This window comes from Oncorhynchus gorbuscha, linkage group LG25 (genome assembly GCF_021184085.1).
Source record: "Oncorhynchus gorbuscha isolate QuinsamMale2020 ecotype Even-year linkage group LG25, OgorEven_v1.0, whole genome shotgun sequence".
Classification (NCBI taxonomy): domain Eukaryota; kingdom Metazoa; phylum Chordata; class Actinopteri; order Salmoniformes; family Salmonidae; genus Oncorhynchus; species Oncorhynchus gorbuscha.
Genome location: NC_060197.1, coordinates 4,541,900 through 4,561,546, shown reverse-complemented (window position 1 = coordinate 4,561,546; position 19,647 = coordinate 4,541,900). Strand labels below are relative to the sequence as shown.

Here is a 19,647-nt window from a genome sequence, read left to right as displayed (position 1 = left end):
TCTGTTGCGTTTACAGTAGGACTATACCAAGTCAGCTAACACTGACTAAACAAGTGCATGAAAAGGTGATTGCATCCATTTTGCAATGCATGCAGTAGATTCCACACAACAACTTTCCAGACACTTTATGAACACTGGACAGTCACGGTGAGCAAAATAAATCTAAGGAAAAAACATTTACTTGGTTTTATTCACTCTGACCGACCAGCTACTGAAAAAGCCTGTATTGCCCTAAAGCAAGAAGTAAACGTCCTCTGTCTAAGCGTCCAGAGCTCTCCTTCCACACCAAAGGCCTTCACTGTCTATGCCAAAGTCACGCATATTCATCACTATTGACAGGGGTAGGGGGGGCACTATTCTTCTCTCTAATCACTATTCTTCTCTCTAATCAACAAACAGGCTGGCTATGCTCTCCTTGAGGCCTCCAGGCTAAAATCACTTTTCATTACTCTATTCAATAGTAGTGCTTTTGAGGTCGAGGCCCTTTAATCCTGAATGAAAGCTCTTTTCCAGTGCCTCACCTCACTCTCTTTCTGGTCATGGGTGTGTGTTTCGTGCTGTTGCCGTATGGAATAAAGCTAGAGTTGTTTACATGAATAAGTACCGTTTCCCACGCCTCTTCACTGTATTGATCTTGACATACCTCTATAAGCATCCCCACATCCCTATTTTTTTTTACTTTTACCCTCTTTCACGGTATCCAATTGATCTTGACATACCTCTATAAGCATCCCCACATCCCTATTTTTTTTAACTTTTACCCTCTTTCACGGTATCCAATTGGTGGTTAGTCTTGTCCCATCGCTGCAACTCCCATACAGACTCGGGAGAGGCGAAGGTCGAGAGCTATGCGTCCTCCGAAACACGAGTCAACCAAGACTCACTGATTCTTGACACAAAGCCCGCTTAACCCAGAAGCCAGTCACAACAATGTGGCAGAGTAAACACCGTACACATGGCGACCGTGTCAGCGTGCACTGCGCCCGGCCCGCCACTGGAGTCGCAACAGCGCGATGGAACAGGGGCATCCCTGCCGGCCAAACCCTCCCCTATCCCGGACGACACTGGGCCAAATATGCTCCGCCCCATGGGTCTCCCAGGCGCGGCCGGCTGCAACAGAGCCTGGACGTGAACTAGGATCTCTAGCGGCACAATTAGCAACTGCGATGCAGTGCCTTAGACCACTGCGCCACTCGGGAGGCCCAAGCATCCACATTTCGCTACACTACAAGCATTTCGCTACACTACAAGCATTTCGCTACACTACAAGCATTTCGCTACACTCGCATTAACATCTGCTAACCATGTGTATGTGACAAATACAAATTGATTTATCCTACGCCCCAATCAAATGTAGAGAAATCAACTTTGCCGATATTCTTTAAAAAAGCACAGGGCAGTCGGTTGGTGTATCATGTATAACTTTAGGCATGAGCATTATCTCACAGCGCCTAATGAACAACACACACAACACTTTTTTTCCACCAGACGCAAATCTAATACGAAGGCCCTTGTCAAACTCCAACAAGTACAATGTGCATTTAACAAAGAGAACCTCTGGAAAAAGGAGGAGATCACGTGTCCAAAGCTTTAGAGGTGAGGAGATAGCGTCGCATTGGACTCAGGGAGATATTAAGTTAGCTCAAGCCTTTGGCTCATCAGGCTACAGAGGTTCAACGGCCTGCTCTGCCAGAGATCAGGGAAGCCAGGCGTGCCACCAGGGGTGAAGGAGTAACTATAAGAACTAATTAAAACCATGCTTCACTCCAAACCACTCTTACCTACATCCCTCCAGAATAAGCAGGCAGGAGAGACTTAAAGACCTTCTTGGAAAGGGTTTTATTTGATCTTTTTCTTATGCTTGAGGGAAAGGAGTGTTCAGTTTACAAGCCTGCGGGCTCCTGCTTCTGTTTTTCCTGGAGCAAAAGGTGCTGACTCTCACTTAATGATTCCTGTTTACAGCATGTTTTATTGTAGCCCTGCTCAATGTGGATCTGGAATCCCCCCTAAAGTCAATGCTCTTGATACAAGCCTGATTCTATCCATATTGTCCCTCTAGAACATTCCACAAGGGGAATAAAGTGTTCAGAGGTGTGTGGGGTGAGGCGGCCCGGGTGAAATAATGATAATAAGTTAACTCTGTATTGTTATCTCAGTGGAGGAATTGGACACTTTCATGTTTCCTACCGTGGGTGGAAGCCCTAACTAAGTCCAGTGTTTTGGGGGGAAACAGCGCGGCAGGCATGCGTCACATGACCCCGCCGCCCAGCTGATCCTCTGTGAGGCGAGCATAGCCTCTGGTGCATACCATGGGATCCAGTGTCTGTCTGCTCATCATGACACCAGCGGGAAACACAGGAGTCATGCCTGGGTAAGCAATACAGCCTATCACAATGTCACAATAGCCGTTGGTGTACCGCACCTGCACTCTCTGAAGAAAAAACATGAAGACTCACTTCAAGTGCTTCTCCACCATTTTCTGCCTGAGATGCATGGGATTTGCACAATTTAGCATGCGTCTAATTTATAATGAGATCGGCTTACTTGGAGAGATGGTGGCAGGCAAGTCTGTGGATGTTTATTCTACTACCCATTAACCTCTGACCTGATGGGATCGGAGGTCATCCTTGTGGGACGAGTTAAGCTTTTGACGCCATAACATTAATACGCTGCTGTGGAAATGTAATCAAAGCAAACCTTAAACTATATAATGGCTGTCATAGATCAGTAATAATGAGTCCCAGAAGTATCGCTTAAAGCATTTGGAGGACAGTGGCTGATACATGTACAACACGGTCTGTTACCATATAAATCATTGGGTTTGACAATCAAACTCCTATGATGAGTTCGGGCCTGTTTATTGAAAACCAACATATCAAAATGGGAACCCCCATATGCTCTCATCACAATGAATTTGAAATCTATTAGGTTGTAGTAATATTTATTGCAGGCTTAGCCTGCATTCCACTATGATGACATCACCAGCCTGAGTATGTCATAAGTGTTTGTGGATATAATTGGCTATATTGTCCTCGTCTGTCCAGTCTGCTATGGATGGTGCTGTTTATGTAGACTGGATTCACTCAGATGTGGCTTGAGGAAAAAACGGGCTCTAACTGTTAAACATAATGAGTAAGAATGTTGGTCATTGTTATTGGCTCGCTTGAAGTATTCAGGGGATCGTAAAATGGGAGGACACCACCCTTGACAGTAAGACGTTGGGGAGGTCTGGTATGTAGGTTGAGCTGCGGTGGTGTTGACTGTGAGGATGAAATGGCATATCCCTTGTTGTTTAGGCATCAGACAGGATACAAAAACATTTCTGCCCCAGTTACAGAACACGCCCGCAGTAGGAGAACGCAGAGCAGTGTTGAGGACTCAGAGGATTGTGGGTAGTCTATTATTTATGTGGGCAGGTGGTCCGCACCTTCCCCCGTGTGCCTCCTGGTAGGACTCCAGAGTTCACTTTGACTGTGAGCGTTCACCCATGAACACTATTCCATGCAGGAATAGCGTTCTGACCAGGCACGTTCACCCATGGGGGCTCCGCTGTGCAGGAATAGCGTTCTGACCAGGCACGTTCACCCATGGGGGCTCCGCTGTGCAGGAATAGCGTTCTGACCAGGCACGTTCACCCATGGGGGCTCCGCTGTGCAGGAACAGCGTTCTGACCAGGCGCGTTCACCCATGGGGGCTCCGCTGTGCAGGAACAGCGTTCTGACCAGGCGCGTTCACCCATGGGGGCTCCGCTGTGCAGGAACAGCGTTCTGACCAGGCGCGTTCACCCCATGTAGTGGACTGCGGGTTGCAGAGCAGCCGCCCGCTGCAGGTGACCGCACAGTAATACCTCTAGTCCCTTTGAAGAGTGGTTCATTTGTGAGAGCTTGGTCAAGCGGAAGTGGCACAAAAACCTTCTGTAGGGGCCAAGAGACCACAACGGTCATTCAATATTTAAGTGGTGGCGGGTTGCGGGCTTCGCATCATCGTACACTGCCGCAGAGCAACTACAGATGTTATCTAGTCTGAGTGGAGTAGTCTACATATTTCACATGCAAGACTAAAACCCAGATATAAATCCATACTAGCGGTCACCCAAGACTTCGGGTCAGAGATTCGATGGTGAGAATGTAACTAATGAGCCTAATGGATGATCTATATTTCATCAGCTTATTAACACACTTTGGATTCACATTTGCATTGATCCCCAGTCCAGTGAACCTTGTGCATGGAGGGCAAATCTGTTTAAGACAGCAGGCTTTTAATCCAGTCTAAAACCCACCAGGAACGTCTGATGACATTACCAGACAACAAGCTTTGATCATCATTCCCTATAAACAAGTATTCTGTAAACTAAGGGAGGGAGGATAGCAGAGAAAGGCAACAACCGTCCTGCATGCTACATAGTACTGTCCAAAAGGCAGTTGTGATGTCAGTCTGTCGAATCTAAGTGAAGGATTTGGGCAGCAGCAGGGACTTGTCCTTCCGCCCATGATGGTATTACTGTAATTAAAATCGTGGAAGAGATTGCAGTGTTCATTTCATAATTGTATAAATGTAGATGGGATAGGCCTTGTCTTGTTTCACGTTGCTGTGATTACATTGGGGGAGGGGGGGGGGGTTGTACCACCACAGAGAGTAAGAAGTCTCCCTCCGGCGAAGTGAAAACCCATAACACGGAATGACAGACTAACTCTCCCATTTGTTAGGCTGATCAAAGTAGTAGGCCTCCATGATCCCCACCAGTAAACAAGCCAGTGGTGTTTTAGGTTTGGCTCGCAATACAACAGTTTTATCACATTGCAGAATTGTACAAATGGATTCAGCGCCTCTGGAAAGTACGCCGTCTGGCTTTTACAAGAGCGATGACTATGTGGGTCCCCACAAGACCAGGTTTAAGGACATGGAGCCAGCAGTCTGTGCTGGTTGGCTCACTGAGCCACCCGACAGGCTCATTCTACTCTCCCTTTCTCTATGTGCGGTGGGCACCAGCTGGGGACTGACACTCAGGCTGTACTGAGCCATGACACGTGTAGTCCAGCTGTGTCCAGGCAGGGTCAGGTGCACAAAGAGGCATCAAAGGATCAGGATTACGGCATTGTGTGAACAGACAACTTCCTAATATGGATGCCGTACGCGGTACAGGATGGTTCAAGCCAAGGCTCATCTGGGGCTGAAGTTTAAGAGAACCAAGTCTACAACCAAGATTTAATCCGCTCTACTCATAGGGGTACTGGAAAGCTATACTAGGTTAAATGGTTAACTAGGCCTGTGGAGTGTGAGTTCTTGCTGGATGTTGGCTACCTCGGTGTCTGAGAGCCAAAGGCCCAGAGATCTTCAGACCCCATTAACACCACAGAGCCGGGCAGGCGGCCAATCACAAACCTCCCTTTGAGTCTCAGATTCAATGCATTCCTTTTCAAAAATGGGCCACACCCTCAAAGGCCATCATGAATTCATTAACCACATGCAAATGAGGCATTGTCTATTTTCAACGACTAGGAGCTGTGTTCCACTGTTTTCAGGGGCAGGATTTGGCGGATCCCAATCACTCGCCTTGATAAATATTGAAGCATGGGCTTAGTACACTTCCGCCCCCTGATTCATGTACCCACTGAAGATGGAGTGGGTTTCTTTATAAACGTCTGACTTTAGACCTCTTGCCAAGTGTCGGTGCTCTTTGTGAGGACAATGCCACATCTCCTTGGGTTCAGTTCTGCATGGCTACACTCCTCTAATACAATGTTGGTACATTCACACATACTGCGCCACTCACAACCTTTATCCTGGCAACTCAAAGCTTTGGTCTGGCTCTGGAGACACTGACCCGCACGAGGACATTTCTTCCATCACCATGGGGATATAGGCCTAGCCTACATTACCTCTACAGTATACAGTGTTATGGCAGGTGAAGCAGAGGGGGTGGGTTGGGTATCGTGCCAGAGCATGGTCTCCTTGTCCCCCCCCCCCCGTAGAGAGGGACCACCCACAGTGGCCAATGCAGGGCGACAGTCATCTGGCTGTCCGTCTGTCTGTCTGACATTCTCGACCCGGCAAGAGGAGCAGGAGCACACAAACTCACCGCTCAAGTATCAACACACTCCTCTCCATAGACATACAGGGACATGCTTGTAAGAAAGAGGGACAACCGCTCGGTCGACTAACTCTCATCCCATCCAATGTCATCCTCTTCCCACCATTTTCTGTAAGTTACTGCATTATCTAGCAGTCTCCAGACATCATGTCAGGGGACTCGGTCATATGTAGGATGACTATTCTCCGATTAGCCTTTAGTATGACATCCCCATCATTGATTTCACACTCCATTTTCACTATGTAGGACACAAGGGTAGAACACGAGGGCATAGAATAATCTTTCTCCTTGGCAGTGAGAGTGTGGTTCTCTAAGACTCTGCAGGGTGAGGTTACTCAGCACCAGTATCAGAGCAGTCTTCGTTACACGGATGACCTGCGCTGCAGTGGCGTTGGGTAATATCTCCTCCAGGAGTCTGAAACCGGAGACGCAAACCAACCTGTCCATCACGCTAGCTAAGCGTTAGCCTTAATTAGCACCTGGCCTCTTCACCTGCCACAGCATCCCTCCCCACCCCCCGTAGGGCCTCTCATGACCTTTCACCTAACCAGTCCTCCAATTACTCCTTCACCCCGCCCGCAGATACTAAATCAATGTATTTTTACTGTCAGTTCAGCTACAGACTACAGGCCCCATGAGACCAGAGGGAGAGTCAATATTGAACTATAAAACGTGCCTTCCTGTATTATACTTATGCTAAAATGTTTATTCTACGGAGTCATTTACTTTACGTTCATATTCTTATCTTCTATTATTGCATTGTTGAGAAGGAACCTGCAAGTAAGCATTTGGTTGGACGGTGTAAACCATGTGAATCCCGTACATATGACTAATAAAACTTGAAACTGTCAGGTTGAGGGGAGGTTTAATAGACAGTACTGGGCCATGAGATTCTCTGATTTATTAGTGGAAGTGGAAGAGAAGCAAAGGCTGAGAAAAATGTAGGCGAATTGGGCAGAGACGACATGTTGAGATCATCGTTTTGTTGGATTAAAAGGTCTTTCCTTCCTGGCTGACATCATGAATGTCAAACGGTCATCTCAGTGCTGTTGAATTATGGCGAGGGTCAGTGGTGTAAAGTACTTCAGTAAAAATACTTTCAAGTACTACTTACTGCAAGTCATTTAGGGTACCTGTACTTTACTATTTGTGATGACTTTTACTTCACTATATTCCTAAAAAAATAATGTACTTTTTACTCCATACACTTTCCCTGACACCCGAAATTACTCTTTACATTGTGAACCCTTATCAAGAGAACATCCCTGGTCATCCCAACTACTGCTGATCCGGCGGATTCACTAAACACAAATGCTTTCTTTTTAAATTATGTCTGAGTGGTGGAGTGTGCCCCTGGCTATCCGTACATTTAAAAAATGTTGCTGTGTGGATTACTTAATATAAGGAATTTGAAATTATTTATACTTTTGATACTTAAGTACATTTGATCAATTACATTTACTTTTGCTACTTAAGTATATTTAAAACTAAACACTTTTACTCAAGTAGTATTTAATTGGGTGACTTTCACTTGAGTCATTTTCTAATAACATACATTTACTTTGTCTTAAGTATGACAGTTGGGTACTTTTTACACCCCTGGTGAGGGTACAGAGAGTATTAACTGGTCACGGACATGCAGTTTCTTTTAACCTTCACTCAAAACCGATATGTTATGACCAAGATCTCAGAAAAGGGTCTTGACCTCAAAGGTTCAAATAACTCACATTTTGTCATTGATCCCAACAATAAAATACAAATATTTTCACTGGTATAAGAAATAGTTATTCCAAAAGAGTCACTCTGAGCCTTGTTCCATTGTTAGTGAATACAGAATAGTTGTGTGCAAGATAAAATATTTAATGATACATCTGTAAAAAAACAGAAAAACAACGCTGAGAACACATTTCACTGAATCAATAGCCTAAATTCCCAAAGACCAACCGTCACCATTTCCATTTGACCTTGTGCATCTTCCAGAAGGATACCTTCTCTTCCATATTGATGGCCATGGATTACCTTTCAACATGGTGCACGGGATGAACACTAAAACATTCATCTGGGGGCGGCAAGGTCGAAGACGGGAATGTCAAAACACCGAGACAGGAAGAGAAAGGGGGAGAAAGGAGAGAAAAGGTATGACTGACAGAAGGCTTGTCAAACCCTGTCCGCAAACACAGCGGCCGTAGGCTTTGCTGCAGCCTGTACCCGCTAACCTTCACTGGAGAATGTCCTGTTTCTAACGCAATCAATTAGCTCGGCTAGCAACAGGACACATGCCTGGAGACACAAACAACAACCACACACAAAACAACCCCAGTCAGCCTGGTTATTTGTATGTCTAAATATATCTCCCTGTCGACAGTAATGACAGGTCACCGGTTTGCATAGCCTTGAACTCCCTGGAGCATACCATCACGGATTTGTGATTTCACTTCAAAGGCAAATTATGTTGCAAATTACAAATTTAGATGCACTCTGGGAAAAATAATGTAAAGCAGATATGGGATGCTGTGTGAAATTAGAAGCATTTTACTCTACTTCCATGCCCCTGAGCACTAAATGCAGACACACAGGTCCACTTTTGCCCTGCGTCAACCCTGCCTTTAACGACCTTTTGACTTCCTATTGACCCTGCTGACGACCATGCAGGCAGCAGTCTGTTTGACCTATCCAGGCCACTGGCTCAGAACTTGCCATTAGATTTAAAGTTGGAGACATTATCTTACAGGAGGTGAATGTTACATTGGCAAGGCTCTGCTGTTTATCTTCCAAATGAGTCCTTCACGTAGGAATTCGGAAAATGTTTTACCTCGTTTCAATTCCACTGAATGCACCTCGTGATTTTCCTCAGTAAAACGCCGAGGAGTCTTCGGGTTAAATCTGAAAGGGTTCAAACATTTTTCAGGATACCTGAAGTATTCCAAATATTCACTTAACAATTCAGAGCCTCAATTTGTTTTATACAGAGGGACGGAGAAAAAAAACCTGTCAGTTTCCATGGTGATTCAGGGAAAAGTAGAAAGTAATCAAAATGTGAAGAATTTGCATGAGCGCACACACCCACACACCACCCCACAATTAAATAAACATACTTCACAGTTGGACGACCTCCTGATAGTCATCCTTTATGAATAATGAGGGCTAGGAGGAGATTCTAATGACGCATTATAAAAGGAGGAACTAATCTCTGGAAGCTGGGGAACCAGAGCATCCGTTCTATGGTGAGAGGCTGTGAGACAGACGGCTGTGTGTGTGTGAGACGTCTGGTTCCGCTCTGGGTTTGGCTGAGAACAGGAGTAGCTCCCAGAGAGAGGGAACACTCATTACAAGAACACCATCTTAATCAATCTCCCACACGTCTCAAACTACAGCTACGCGACCAAGGCTCTCTACCAAGGACTAGACCGAAGGATTCAAATAGACACTTGCTAAAACACACACACAGAGATATACACAGACTCAGACAATTTTTTTTTGTTTTAACATCCAAATACTTGTATATTTTCCTAAGCCTCATTTACACAGCGACACCCTGACCACCAGCAGGACAGATTACATTAATGACATCTTAAACAAAGACCAGCACCCACCCTGAGCCACACGTACCCTGTCAGTAGCGACAGTGACCATGACTCTCAACACCCACTGCCTTAGTGTAGAATCCTCTTCACAATCCGCCAGAGAGAAACAAAACCCAAATCATCCTACCAGACCGCATACACACAGCCATAGATGTGTGATAAGTACCATACAGCCGTAGCCCTGGGCAGGCAACTCGTTAATACGGCCTCCTAACAATTAGATCAGGGCTAAAACATTGTCGTATTGGCTTGTAAACTCACTGGCAGGTGCAGAACACAGCCTAACAAAAAGGTTGTGAAATGTTTCACCTGGGTCAAACAAAGTATCAACATGGCATGAGCTATCTTTCTGACCATGATCTGATGAACTGATGCTCTACCGTTTTCTTCTATGCTCAGCAATTTGGACAAATAAACCGGGATGAAATCCAGATACTTCAGGTTCGAAAGTATATTTTGCGGAGTAAAAAGCCAAGACAAAAAAGTGAATTCTGTTTCTGATTAAAAGCATATCACCTATGTCACTGAATCGGGTTGATAAAGGACAATGCCATATGACCACTGGAACAGACCCAGATTCATTTTCCACCTTCGTTGAAATTGAAACATTACTCCATATAGTCTATGGCAGGGATTTAAATAAACACAGATTATCGACATCAGTGTTCTTGACTTGTAGTAGCCATCAAATCACGACGCCTAGGGCTCCAAATCCCAAAAGCTTTCTCTGAGCAGGTGAGGTGTAAATCTGACTGGGACTAGGTAATCCTAACCCACGATTCAGCCAAATATTTTATTACATTTTCTCTGCGTTTGTCTGAATCCTGGCCTAGGATTAGACCTAGCCCAGTCTAATCTACACCTCACATGCTCAGAGAAAGCTATAGGAAGCCCACTGTTAGTGGTTCATTATTCAGTCCTTAGTCCTGGGCTTTGTACCATTCTCACATTTGAATGATTCATGGGAAAATATGGCCCTTATCTTATTTTATCCGTGGTTGACAAAACACAGACTTCAGAGCGGTCCGCTATTCATTATTTTAACTTTCACTGAGACAGATGGAGTTTGTGTTTTGGAATATGTCAAATGAAAGGGGTCGCTAGACTAAATATTGGAGAAAATAAGTGATTGAAAACAAAAGTTTAAATACAAATCTCTTATGCTACTAAATCCAAAATGATTTTTGCTAAAAATTGAGGAAGCCCCTCATTTAGTTTCCAGCTTTACTGAAACGTATTTGACTGTTTATTATATAGGGCTGCGTTCTGGGGCCTGCGTTTCTCACTGTTTATTATATAGGGCTGCGTTCTGGGGCCTGCGTTTCTCACCGTTTATTATATAGGGCTGCGTTCTGGGGCCTGCGTTTCTCACTGTTTATTATGTAGGGCTGCGTTCTGGGGCCTGCGTTTCTCACTGTTTATTATGTAGGGCTGTGTTCTGGGGCCTGCGTTTCTCACTGTTTATTATGTAGGGCTGCGTTCTGGGGCCTGCGTTTCTCACTGTTTATTATGTAGGGCTGTGTTCTGGGGTCTGCGTTTCTCACTGTTTATTATGTAGGGCTGCGTTCGGGGGCCTGCGTTTCTCACTGTTTATTATTGTGTTTTGGTTGCCATTGCATTTGCTTCTCCAAGACTAGATTAAGCAGTGTGAGGGAGCAGGAATGTCAGTGATGGCAACCTCTCTCCTGGAGACGCAAGCTGACTCACTCAGCCACGTGAACCTGCCTTACCCTCGGCTAGAGTTTCAAGGGAGAGGGAAGAAAAGATGGGTAGCGAGAGAGAAAGAGAGAGAGAGAGAGAGAGAGAGAGAGAGATACTGTGTACTGACACAGTCTCCCCCCAGAATTTGTTCTCTTTTTTTGGTTTAGTCAGTTTAGGCTGTAGTAATAAAATAGTCTTTACTCTAGGGAACTACAGTATATCTCACCTCCAGTGCAGAACCTTTGACACACACCCTTACACTTGCTACTGACTGGACCTCCCACCTGTTACCCTCTCGAAGGCCCTGCACCTCTCCCCACCCTGGTACTGGAGAGAGCCCATGCACCCTAAATAATTCCCACAGTGGTGGACGTCCACACTGGAGTTTGTTGGAGAGAAGAGTCCTCTCCCTCGGTCAGAGGAGTCTCAAACTCCCTACATCTGGATCTCTCTCAGGCAGAAGCTCCACTGAATGCAGGGTGAAATAGGGAGCCTGTCTGCACCAACAGAAAATGATTTCCAGCTCCACCAACATAGATCAGTTCAGCTCAACTCCCATGTGCTTAACATCCCGGACACAATAGCTCTAAAAATCACAGCATGGAAGCTAAACAACACCTGAAATCTTGGCTCACAATCAAATCTCCATTCCTTTCCTTACCTTGAAATGTCCTTCCAGTCACTGCCAAATCCCCTCTGCTTCTGTTTTCACACTAATTCAATCCAATGAGTCCCATGGGAATAAAGCACAGCGATGCACCTACATAGATCATCCTAAGTGACATACACACACCTGACTTTCAAATAAATATTTGTTTTATTTTTAAAATCAAGCTATTACCGGTCCGCCACCAAACCAGAGCTACCCAACCAAGAACCACTTTGACTGATAATAGTTCCCTTTGGTTTTACATTTACATTTACATTTAAGTCATTTAGCAGACGCTCTTATCCAGAGCGACTTACAAATTGGTGCATTCACCTTATGACATCAGTGGAACAGTCACTTTACAATAGTGCATCTAAATATTTTAAGGGGAGGAGGGGGGGTGAGAAGGATTACTTATCCTATCCTAGGTATTCCTTAAAGAGGTGGGGTTTCAGGTGTCTCCGGAAGGTGGTGATTGACTCCGCTGTCCTGGCGTCGTGAGGGAGTTTGTTCCACCATTGGGGAGCCAGAGCAGCGAACAGTTTTGACTGGGCTGAGCGGGAACTGTACTTCCTCAGTGGTTTTACTGTATCTGAGTGAAATGTCAAACTAAATCAGGAAATGGGGACAAATCAAATCCACACATTGAAAAGGGATTAACCAATCACATGATCAGCAGCAGGGATAGATTCATTTCCAGCATGTTGACCAGGAATCCTGGAGGTCAGCCATTTAACAGGGCAGGAGTGAATAGGCCTACCGTGGTTGTATGTAAAAGCCACAGAGGTATTTGAGTGGTTTGGTCTGTTTGCAGTGAGCGAGCAGGATTTTTCCAAGCCACCCGCAATGCTCCACACATCCCCTAGACAAGAGTATACAGCCTGGGTCCTGTCTGTGAGCAGCTCTGCTGAGTGGGGCGTTTCGCTGCCTGTCTCTGCTGGGCTACAGCACTCGAGACAATCACAGAGAAACACAGAGAGAAGAAGAGGGGGAGAGGAGAGAGAAAGTCAGGGAAGGAAAGAGGATGAGAGCCAGTGAGAGGAAGAGAAAGGTGCCGGGAGTCAAGGAAAAAGATGACCACAGCAAATCACAGCCTTTCCAGAGACAATGAGTCACAGCCACAACACCTCTTCACACTGTCTGAGCACTCAGACGCCGCACAGACACGTGCAACAAAGACATAGCACAGCCAGTCTTTCCTGGATTGGACATAATAAATCAGCCTGGAGGTACTGAAAGATAATCAAACATACCCAGAAGTTGCTGTACAACATCAACACCAGTGTACAGCTACACCACTTATGAGGAGGGTTAGCTGGTTCCTGAAAGCATGAGAAACAAGAAACAACCCCTCCAGCCGCCTCCCCCCGCAAACTCCTTCCAAGTTCAGAGGGTTAATAATTCATCCAATCATCGGTGTCAAGGAAATTAAATAAAACAGAATCCAACCAAGAGGCTGTAACAACACTCACGGGGATGGGAGACAGTGCCTCCACCCACTGTGTGTGTTTAACATTTAACCAGGCGGGCAGTCAGTCATTCATGACATAGTACAGTACGATCACAGAGGTATGGGCTCTGGCTCGCCTCAATGACATGGAACAGAACCACGATCTCGGGGTCTCACAGGCCCAAACCAAGAACATGACAATGTTAAGTCCCACAGGGACTAAGCAGCATGGGTACTATAACGTTTAGAGACGCCCTACCACTATCTGGCCGAGAACACTGATTAAATGTCAATCAAACAAACATCTAAGGGAATGTCTGAGATCACCTCATCTCAGACATTGCAGAGAAGGTCATTATATAGTCTTTTCTTGTTAGTTCAAAATGACAAAGATGATTGTACATCCTCTGGGTGGGCATCAATCTGTTATTAACCATATGTTACCCATTAACACCATAAACTAATATCTTCATTGTGTTCTGTAAGTTCATCACAGCTGTGGTGAAACACAGCAGACCAGGATGAGACTAAGCCTGAGGTAATGTTTTATGGGTGTTCTGGAGAAGGTTAGATTTAGGACATGTCTGTCCGATGCTTAGGGATTCACTGTTGGAGTAAACAGGACATTTCTTTACCTTCGAAGGAGAGGAAGACTCTTGGCAGTGGCTGGAGGAAGCTGGAGACACAAGTGAGGAGGAGAGAGAGAGCCAGGAGGGTGGATCTGACTCCTATCCAGGGCGGGGTCTTCACGACCCCCTCCGGCCACCTCATTACAGCAGGGCCTCAGGAACCACACCTCGTCCAAATAACCTAAGGGAGAGAGCGGTGCATCACTGGTCAGACTACAGTACCACAGATACGGCAGGGATGTTCAAATCCAGTCCACGAGGGCTACACCACCGCTGATTTTATTCTCTTCCCGGTAGTTAATAGATCCCAGTAATTGATTGATTCACTCATCTTGTTTCCCAGGTCTGAAACAATTCCTGATTAGAAAGGTAGGATTAAAACTAGCAGTGCTGCAGCCCTCCATTATCTATTCCTGTCCTATGGCGCCTACTTCCTGTCCTATGGCGTCTACTTCCTGTCCTATGGCATCTACTTCCTGTCCTATGGCGTCTACTTCCTGTCCTATGGCGTCTACTTCCTGTCCTATGGCGTCTACTTCCTGTCCTATGGCGTCTACTTCCTGTTCTAATAATAACAATAAATAATGAGGATCCGTGTTAAAGGAGAGAGCGAGTGTCACATGACAGTTAAATACATCAGTTACCGTGTCCTCTAACATGGCTCCCCGTTACGGACGAGATTCATCTACACAAAAGAGCTGGGGGAGAATCTCCTCTCTGCCTTCACTCTGCTTCCATTATTGGACAAGAGGAGTTCCATTATTGATAAAGACAGGTATTACCAGGGGACTTTCTCCTGTAGAGAGATTATCTGACTGCTAACCAATGACTGAGCTTCTCACTGCCTCTGAAAAACTGAGCAGGCTCTTCTGCCCAAGGCCACGCCACTCAATGTATTATGCGCAGAGTATCCATTTTGGTTTAATAGAAAATAATAAAAATGGGGGAAACAATCAAATGCACCCAAATAAAGACAGATCTATATTCTCATGGCTTATAGAGGAGGGTGGGATATCTATGAAACTTTCAATTTGGGATGCAGCTGACAGAAAGGTTGAGGCACTGGGATCAGATGAACCATATATCACCCAGCTGAAATGTAACCTGCATGACAGGCTTGGGTCGTCGTTTGAGGGGCCGCGTGTGAAGAGTTAGAACGCATATGGAGAAGTGCAGAAGGGCTAAGATCTCTTTGGCCCTCCCTATCCCAGCCCACCCTAGCTGGGGTGAGTTCCAGGAGAGAGAAGCCCTTGCGCTGGACTGGAGATGTCAGCCTCACAGCTGCTTAAACCATCACTGGAGACGGGAACCTCTACTGCTGCTGAGTGCCAGGAGTCATTACTGTGAGATAAGACACAGGCCTGCCATGACACGCCACCTCAGCAAGATTAGACACATACAACTGGAACTTCTCTCCTGCTTTAAATCTACCACGGTCATACTGTATAACCTGTCAGGTGATATCATGGATCCCTACAAATATGACTGGCACCTAGCTAGTACAACTGACCTCCCTAACCTCCTAAGGCATGTCTGGCAGCCTGATAGTGCTCCATGTACACAATCAAGCTCCCCATTGATATACATAACAGCCTTATAAGGAGCAATGCTGCACGTTCTGGTGTACAAAGCCATGTGGATAGCCATAAACATTCATTTGTCTGGCGAGACTGTAGTCAGACCAGAAATACTGCTGCTTGTCGAAGCCTTGCCAGGAAACCTGGAGATGACAATTAAATTGGTCTCCATAAAGGAGGTGGACTTGAATTAATACAGCAATACATTACCGAAGTGGTATAATGATAAGTGGGTTTATTGTGTGTTGCTTGGTCCTTTGTCTAATTAATTTCCCATCTCTCTTTTAAAAAACTACTAAATCAATGAATGTGTGACGACATTTTAAGACCAATTAGTTTTTCTTAGATGCCGAACAGGAGATCTGATTTTCTGGCTCTGCCATAATGACTTTACTGAATGAGAGCAATTCCCAAGGCTGTCTTTTGTAATGGAATATTAACATTTTACACAATTGAGCATGTTTACAGTGCATTGGGAAAGTATTCAGACCCCTTGACTATTTCCACATTTTTGTTAGGTTAGACTTATTCTAAAATTGAGTCAATTAATATTTTTCCTCAATCTACACACAATGGCCAAGTGAATACAGGTTTAGATTTTTTTTAAATAAAAAATACCTTATTTACATAAGTATTCAGACCCTTTGCTATGAGACACAAAATTGAACTCAGGTGCATCCTGTTTCCATTGATCATCCTTGAGATGTTTTTACAAAATGATTGGAGCCCACCTGTGGTAAATTCAATTGATTGGAGGTGATTTGGAAAGGCACACACCTGTCTAAAAACCAAGCCATGAGGTCGAAGGAATTGTAGAGCTCCGAGACAGGATTGTGTCAAGGCACAGATCTGGGAAGGGTACCAACAAATGTCTGCAGCATTGAAGGTCCTCAAGAACACTCCATAATTCTTAAATGAAAGAAGTTTGGAACCACTAAGACTATTCCTAGAGCTGGCCGCCCAGCCAAACTGAGCAATCGGGGGAGAAGGGCCTTAGTCAGGGAGGTGACCAAGAACCTGATGACCACTCTGACAGAGCTCCAGAGTTCCTCTGTGGAGATGGGAGAAACTTCCAGAAGGACAACCATCTCCACAGCACTCCACCAAGCAGGCCTTTATGGTAGAGTGGCCAGACGGAATCCACTCCTCAGTAAAGAACACGACAGCCCGCTTGGAATTAGCCAAAGGGCACTTAAAGACCCGCAGACCAGGAGAAACAAGATTCTCTGGTCTGATGAACACGAGTGAGTTACACGCTCAACCATTGCTACTCTAACTTCCGCAATGCATACAAGGCCCTGCCCTGCCCTCTATTTGGCAAATCTGACCATGACTCAATCGTGTTGCTCCCTTCCTATAGGCAAAAAATAAAACAGGAAGCGTCCGTTCTTAGGTCTATCCAAAGCTGGTCTGACCAATCGGTTTCCACGCTTCAAGATGGCTTTGATCACGTGGACTGGGATATGTTCCGGATAGCCTCAGAATAATATTGACATATACGCTGACTCGGTGAGCGTGTTTAAGGAAGTGTATGGGAGATGTTGTACCCACTGTGACAATTAAAACCTTCCCTAACCAAAAACCATGGATTGATGGCAGCATTCGCGCTAAACTGAAAGCACGTTCCACCGCATTTAATCATGGCAAGGCGACTGGGAATATGGCCGAACACAAACGGTGAAGTTATTCCCTCCGTAAGGCAATCAAACAAGCAAAGTGTCAGTATAGAGACAAAGTGGAGTTGCAATTCAATGGCTCAAACACGAGACCTATGTGGCAGGGTCTACAGACAATCACGGATTACAAACAGAAAACCAGCCCCTTGCTTCCAGACAAACAAACACCTTCTTTGCCCGCTTTGAGGATAATACAGTGCCTGTCACCGACGCAGCCCGCTACCAAAGACTGTGGGCTCTCCTTCTCAGTGGCTGACGTGAGTAAAACATTTAAACGTGTTAACCCTCGCAAGGCATCCAGCCCAGATGATATCCCTAGCCACGTCCTCATGGCATGCGCAGACCAGCTGGCTGGTGTATTTACGGACATATTCAATCAATACCCAACCCAGTCTGCTGTCCCTACATGCTTCTAGATGGCCACCATTGTTCCTGTTTAAGAATGCAAAGGTAGCTGAACTAAATGCCTACAGCCCCGTAGCATTCACTTCTGTCATCATGAAGTGCTTTGAGAGACTAGTCAAGGATCATAATCACCTCTACCCTACCTGACACCCTAGTCCACTCCAATTTGCTTACCGCGGCAATAGGTCCACAGACGATGCAATCGCCATCACACTGCCCTATCCCATCTGGACAAGAGGAATACCTATGTAAGAATGCTGTTCATTGACTAAAGCTCAGCATTCAACACCATAGTACCCTTCAAACTCATCATTAACCTTGGTCTCAACCCCACCCTGTGTAATTGGGTCCCGGACTTCCTGACAGGCCACTCCCAGGTGGTGAAGGTAGGAAACAACATCTCTACTCCGCTGATCCTCAACACTGTGGTCCCACAAGGGTGCGTTCTCAGCCCCCTCCTGTACTCCCTGTTCACCCATGACTGCATGGCCATGCACGCCTCCAACTCAATCATCCAGTTTGCAGACGACACAACAGTAGTAGGCTTGATTACCAACAATGACGAGACATCCTACAGAGGAGGTGAGGGCCCTCGGAGTGTGGTGTCAGGAAAATAACCTCTCACTCAATGTCAGCAAAACAAAAGAGATGATCGTGGACTTCAGGAAACAGCAAAGGGAGCACCCCCTTATCCACATCGACGGGACAGCATTGGAGAAAGTGAAAGGTTTTAAGTTCCTCAGTGTACATACCACAGACAAACTGAAATGATCCACCCACACAGATAGTGTGGTGAAGAAGGCACAACAGCACTTCTATCTCAGGAGGCTGAAAAAAATGTGGCTCGTCATCGAAAACCCTCACTAACTTTTACAGGTGCACAATTGAGAGCATCCTGTCGGGCTGTATCACCTCCTGGTACAGCAACTGCACCGCCCACAACCGCAGGACTCTCCAGAGGGTGGTGCGGTCCGCCCAATGCATCACCAGGGTCAAATGACCTGCCTTCCAGAACACCTACAACACCCAATGTCACAGGAAGGCAAAAAGATCAATCATCAAGGACAATAACCACCCGAGTCCCTGCCTGTTCACCCCGCTTCCATCCAGAAGGCGAGGTCAGTACAGGTGCATCAAAGCTGGGACCGAGATATTGAAAAACAGCTTCTATCTCAAGGCCATCAGATTGTTAAACAGCCATTACTAGCACAGAGAGGCGGCTGCCTATATACATCATTGGCCACTTTAATAAATAGAACACTAGTCACTTTAAGAATGTTTACATATCTCGCATTACTCATATCATATGTATATACTGTATCCTACACTATCTTTTGTGTCTTAGCCGCTCTGTCACTACTCATCCATATATTTTTATATTCTTATCCCATTCCTTTACTAGATTGTGTGTATTAGGTTTTGTTGTGGAATTGTTGATATCACCTGTTAGATATTGCTGCACTGTCAGATCTAGATCCATAAGCATTTTGCTACACTCGCAATGACATCTGCTAACCATGTGTATGTGACCAATAAAATTTGATTTGAAACCAAGATTGGACTCTTTGGCCTGAAGGCCAAGCGTCCCGTATGGAGGAAACCTGGCACCATCCCTACGGTGAAGCATGGTGGTGGCAGCATCATGCTGTGGGGATATTTTTCAGTAGCAGGAACTGGGAGACTAGTCAGGATCGAGGGAAAGATGAATGGAACATAGATCCCTGATGAAAACCTGCTCCAGAGCACTCAGAACCTCAGACTGGGGCAAAGGTTCACCTTCAACAGGACAACGACCCTAAGGACACAGCCAAGACAATGCAGGAGTGGCTTTGGGACAAGTCTTTGAATGTCCTTTAGTGGCCCAGCCAGAGCCCAGACTTGAACC

General features: G+C 45.6%; 1 protein-coding gene across 2 annotated transcripts in view; it reads right to left on the bottom strand.

Annotated features, from left to right (window-relative positions):
* Positions 1–19,647, bottom strand: part of LOC124014055 (semaphorin-3C-like) — a 61,330-nt gene that overhangs the window by 20,443 nt on the left and 21,240 nt on the right. For both annotated transcript variants that reach the window (XM_046328737.1, XM_046328736.1), the window contains exon 2: positions 14,111–14,285. In XM_046328737.1, the coding sequence (XP_046184693.1) occupies positions 14,111–14,246 (136 nt within the window). In that variant the 5' untranslated portion in view covers positions 14,247–14,285. The remainder of the gene's footprint in view (positions 1–14,110; positions 14,286–19,647) is intronic.